The sequence below is a fragment of the Marmota marmota genome, unplaced genomic scaffold (assembly GCF_001458135.2).
Source record: "Marmota marmota marmota unplaced genomic scaffold, marMar, whole genome shotgun sequence".
Lineage (NCBI taxonomy): Eukaryota > Metazoa > Chordata > Mammalia > Rodentia > Sciuridae > Marmota > Marmota marmota.
In genome coordinates, this window is record NW_026000093.1 from 10,469,573 (window position 1) to 10,475,549 (window position 5,977).

The window sequence follows — 5,977 nt, forward strand, 5'->3', positions numbered from 1 at the left end:
AATAAAGTAGAAAATAGATAGGATATTCAGAAATCAGCGACTGAGCAGATGGACAAATAGGACTTGGTCCAATTCCCACTTCTCTGCTCCACCTCTCATGTCATGATCATGCCCTGTGGCCTGCTTCTTTCTGTCTCCCAGACCCATTAGCAACCTGTTCAGCCAGCTGCCGTCACAGCTGAAACCCTCCCCACCTCTATTTTGTTGCAACAAATAGTCAATCTGCCTCATCAGGCAATGTGGGCCTGAGCACATGTAAGCTGTGTTCTCAGTGCTGCGTGTAACTCTTTCCCAATATTTTAGTAAGGTGGGAGATCAATAGAGAAGCAGAAAGGTCTCCTAGTAAAACAACCAAACAAGGCGTTTGCAACTTGATGGAGCTTGGACTATGGAGAAAAGCAGAGTTCAAAACGCCTCCACATAAATTATTCACTTATTACCTCTCTATCTTCAACTGTTTAAGCTCCTGCTGTGTGTAAGACACCCATTAGGAGCTTTGGTTGGCTGTCTGGTTAAATAAAATATGATTATTTTCCTTAGAGAACTGGCATTCTTTGGAAACACTCTACAAAAACGGATGATGCAAAGGCACTTAACAAGGATTTCTAAGAAACTACTGCTTCTGCCTGTCATGTTTTGGTGGCCAAAGTGTTCCCGGAACATCCAAATGGCCCTTGGCATACACAGGGGTTACCTGGAGGACCAGGCATTCCAGAGCAATTGCCACTGTGTTCCCCAATCTTTTCCTCAGCCATCTTCTCACCCACACATTCTAAGAAGAACCTTGAACAAAAAGTATTTTCCTGTGCATATTTCTCTATGTGTACATATTTTCATGATTAAAGCAACAGGTTCTGTTTTCAGCAGAATTTAAGTAAATTCTACTGTTTTTTCCCCCTTACCAGAAATGTTTAAAAACAAGGTTTACATTTAGCTAACAAGCTGGTAGCAGTTGGGAAGAATACAATCAAAATCATACCAATTCCCTCTTAGGGCCCCCATCCCCTGTTCTTCTCTAAAGAGTTAGAGAAGTCAGAAATTAAAAACCTCAAAGTGAAAACTTGACAATAATTTATAAATGAAAACCCTCTCTAAAATCACTTTTAAAACCATCTTTCTGAGTAAAAGTAAATTTTGCAAAACAACAACAAAAACTGTAAAAATCTACATTAAAGTAAAGAGTTCCTGTGATCTTTAACCTTTTCTCCAGGTTAATTTTGCCAAAGAGCAAGTGGAATCATCCCTCCCCCTCTAATCCCTCTATTCTTCCCCAAACTCTCTCACACACTTATAAACAAACAAACAAACAAAAAACTGGTACTTATAATTCTTTTTAAAAATGTTTAGCCAGGCGTGGTGGTGTATGCCAGTAATCCCAGCAACTCGGGACACTGATGCAGGAGGATTGCAAGTTCAAAGCCAGCCTCAGCAAAAGCCGGGCACTAAGCAACTCAGTGAAACCCTGTCCCTGAATTAAAAAGGGTTAGGGTTGTGCTCAGTGGTTAAGTGCACCTGGGTTCAATCCCCAGTACAAAAAAAAAAAAAGCTTTTGTTAATGCATTATAGCTATATCTAATAGATGGATTCATTTTGACATAATCACACACACATGGAATGTAATTTGCTCCATTTCAGTCCTCAGTGCTTCCTGTTGTCCTTTCTTCCTCCCTCTCTCAATTCCCCTTCCTTTAGTAGTCTTCCTTATATTTATTTACTGGTTTTTTTGATGCTCTATAGATTCACATAAAGATGAAATTCACAGTGGTATATATATATATATATTATATATATATATATATATATATATATATTATATATATATATATATATATAATATATATATATATATTTTATATATATATATATATATATAATATATATATAATATATATATATATCTCTGTCAATTTCAATCCTTAATTTTTCCCTTTTCCCATTCCTTTCCCCTTCCTCTCAATTCTCTTCCTCTACTCCATTGATCTCCCCTCTAATTTTGAAACATTCACAATTCTCAACACTGTCATTCTTTTAATCTACCATAAATCATGGTAGAAATGCTGTTAACTTTATACTCTAATTAACTTTGCTGCTGATTGCTGGGAAACTTTCAGTGAGAAATGGTTCTTCAAAATGGAGCTGAGAATGCACTGTTTATTAAATTAAAAATGAGAGAGGTTGAGAATGAAGCTCAGTGGTATAGTGCTTGCCTATCATACACAAGACCCTGGGTTTGATCCCCAGCACAGAAAAAATAAAAAATAAAAATTGAAAAGAGAAAAGAAAAAAAAAGTAGGGAGTTTGCATAAATAGAGTAAAGTCAAAATTTATGAATACAAGTATTTTTCATTTTCAATTTATTATATTCATATTTTTCATATGTAGCTTTATATTTTGTTAAGCCTATGAAATCTAATGACTGTGTTTTGGAAGATAAGGTTCATAATGTTGAATATATGTTGGTTAATTCAGTTAATAGTATTTGATTTGCAAACATGAGACTTCCAGACCCAGGTCTGCCCTATAATTTGTTGTGCAAAAAATCCATTTTCTTTCCTTGAGTGTCAGTTTCTAACTAAAAGTAGAGCTTAAACTAGGTGACTTTGAATATTGTGGTCTAAGAAGCATCTGCGCTATGTCTTTGCCTCATGCTTGTCATAGGTCTGGGCATCTGAATTGGTATCAACCAACATGGTGCAGAGAAGGCACTGGAGAGAAGCTGTATTAATTATCTATTAATGAGACCAAGGCCAAAACCTTACTCCCACTGTCTCAAAAATGTATAAACCTATCCGAAAAGGACACCGGATTGCGTGATGAACAGCTCTGAGTTGTTGGTGAGTTGAAGACTCCTTTCTGTCTGAAGGTGAGCAGATGTGTTGGTATACTAGGTCTCCTTCCTGGCCAGTTGAACTGAGCCCTGGCTGCAGTATGTTCCTCTAACAGTGGAACAAAATTGACACTAGGGATTTTGTTTGCTGTGATTTATCTTTCTAATGACCCTAGTCAAGATGCTCCATCACTTAGACCTACTACAAAATGAAAAAGGCTTGGCTCTGAGTTCCAACAGCCTGGGTTCATATATTCCCAGCTCTTTCACTTGTCACAGTATGGCGACCTTGGGCCAGTGACTTACCTTTCCTGTGTCCCCTTTTCTCCTCTGTAATATACTGGTAAAAGTAACATGAGCCTCAGAGGAGGGTACAGTATGATGGTTGTGACATGCCAAGTCTACATATGGATTACCATAGGTTACTGCGATTTTGTTTTTAACTTATGTAACTTTTTCAGATAAAGATATTTTTCCTACATGTAATGATTTAGCATTCATCAATAAGGTCTAAAAATAAGGGTTTTTCTTTTAAGTAAAATTACATCCATAACTTTTTAAATGTATTCCCCTCATGCACTTTACAAAATTCATATACTTGTGCATTTTTAAAAATTTTAATAAAATTATAACAAAAACAGGTTTGGGGATTGCCGTACAACGAGTTTTGGCAACCATTTTTTATGAAGGACCAGATTTTAAATATTTTAGGATCTGTGACCACATGGTCTCTAGTTCAGTTATGGAGTTCTGCAATTGCATGGCAAGAGCAGGCCACAGACAATCATGCAAACAAATGGGCATTCTGCATCCAATAAAACTTTACTATGGATGTGCAAATCTGCTTTTCATAGATTTCCCACATGCCATAAAATACTCTTCTTCTTTTGATTTTTTTTTTAACCATTTAAAGATGTAAAAACCTTTCGTAGTTTCCAGGCTATATAAAAGCAAGGAAGTAGCACCTTTGGTCTGTGGGCTATCAATGGCCAACCCTATTGTATAAGAATAAATGTGTGGAAAGACAATTCATGTATTCAAAAAGTCATTAAATGTAATAGGAAACCACATTCAAAATACTGTTTAAAACAGTTTTTTATAAAACAGAATTGTGTTAATCTTGAACCCCGTCTAAACAAATGTACTTTTATTGGTATAAAAAATAATTTATTAAAGAAATAATTCTGTAGTAATATTAAATAACAGGACTAAAACTTTTTTAGTGAAAGCTGGGAATGCAGTTCAGTGATAGAATGCTTGCCTAGCATGTATGAGGCCCTAGCTTCAAACCTCATCATGACACACACAAAAAATTTTTAATGAATTTTATGTAGAATGAGGAAGATTTTTGCATAGATTATTACTTTGACTATTTTTTAAATACTTGAAAACACAAATATTTTGAATGATTTCTGAAATATAAATTTTGTAGCTTACTAGTAGATGTTTTAAACATTCTGAATACTTCAAAATTTAAAACATACACATTCATATTTTTATTTCGGAAAGATGAATAATTAAAAATCACCAAATGTTACAATATTTTCTTAATATTCATAGTGAAAGTAAAGATAAATATAATTTATATATAAATATATATAGAAATATCAATAAAATGGCATAACTGTTACCTTTAATAGTTAAAATAGCTTACCAAAGTGTTAATGTACACAGTATATTTAAACACTATCATAGGCCTTAAATTTCTCAACTGCAGGTCCTTATGAGATAAAAAGTATGTAAAGCATAATGTCAAACTTCACTTAATGAACTCTGCATGTTTCATAGTCAAAGCTTTAAAATGGTGATTTCCATCCATTTTTCATTTTTTAAATGTATCACATAGGAGCTTCATCCTTTTCACTGATACATATCTAGTAATAACAGAAAAAGTGCCTTTTTAATCTCTGAAAATGATTCTTCTCATTCATATGGAATCAAATGAAGGTGCAGAGAAGAGAGTTGAAACTTGGCATAACAGTTTCCACTAACAATAAGTTAAAACATAAAGGAAAAATATCAAAACTACCCTTAGTGTTTACAGGACACCAATATCATCATTTCAAAAATCCTGAATGTAGAGATATGCTGGACATACAGAAAGCTGAAAAAAATTCCTTTTTTATTAAAAAGCATGATATAATTATTTAAAGTACCCTTTATATTATATGCTCACACCTGAAGAACCTATCTAGTAAAAAAATAATGCCATTTCACTAAAACGTGAATATGACTCTTTTTTTTCATAATTAGTGAGTGGTTTTTTTTTAAAAATGAAGCAATTTCCTTAGGAAAAAATTCTGCCAATTAAAATATCATCATTTTGAGAAAAAAAAGTATTTTCCTCTGAAGGTAATGAAATTCAGTCCCCAGCTTTATGAACATCCATTGATTTATCCAAGTGAGAAAAATCTTATTGTGCTTCTAGACTTTTCACTAGCAACTGTCTGAGATGGCATCTGGAACCAGACTGGACATGCTAAACAACTTCCATCATCCTTAAATGTTTTTGTCCAAAAGGTCTTTTCAATGATAGTGCTCGGCAGTCCTATAACATCATCTAATGTACTCTTTTCCTGACCACATATTCACAAATATTTAAGTTTATATTTAAACTCAATATCATTTAATGGTGGTAAAATACCAAGGCCTGCACGGGACTGGTCCAAAGGGGGACATTTAACATGGCTCTCCACAAGCTCTATTTCAAAATATAAAAGCATCAGAATCAGAAATTGCTTGATTTCTTGGACAGCAAATAATCTTCCAGGGCATATTGTAGCTCCTGATCCAAAGGGCATGTAGTAATACTTTAACTTGACACCATTGCTGTAGAAGGTGGTCTTTGTCTTCCGATTGTCATCAAGATATCGATCGTATTTAAAAGTCTGCAATAAAAATACAAAGCAAGCAAGCACATAAACACATAGCACTTATAAACATATCTCTTTCTTGACCTGGAAGCTCCAAAGAGTAATTTTCTTTATTAATTCAATCCATTAGTGATTTAGCAAATACCCTACTCACTGAGAGTAATAAGGGACAGGAACTTAATGAGAACTGATGGACCAAGAAAGCTTTATGGTACCTTGAGTCCTCCCTGGGGACTAGCTCCTCTGTCAGGCAGAACCAGCAAGAAGCTTTCAAATG

The 5,977-nt window shown here is 34.4% G+C and overlaps 1 protein-coding gene across 1 annotated transcript in view; it reads right to left on the reverse strand.

Moving 5' to 3' along the window:
• Positions 1-4,365: 4,365 nt before the first annotated feature.
• LOC107142406 (cytochrome P450 7A1) overlaps positions 4,366-5,977 on the reverse strand; it is a 7,709-nt gene continuing 6,097 nt past the window's right edge. The window contains exon 6 of the mRNA XM_015485813.2: positions 4,366-5,715. Coding sequence (XP_015341299.1) covers positions 5,416-5,715 — 300 coding nt within the window. The 3' untranslated portion in view covers positions 4,366-5,415. The remainder of the gene's footprint in view (positions 5,716-5,977) is intronic.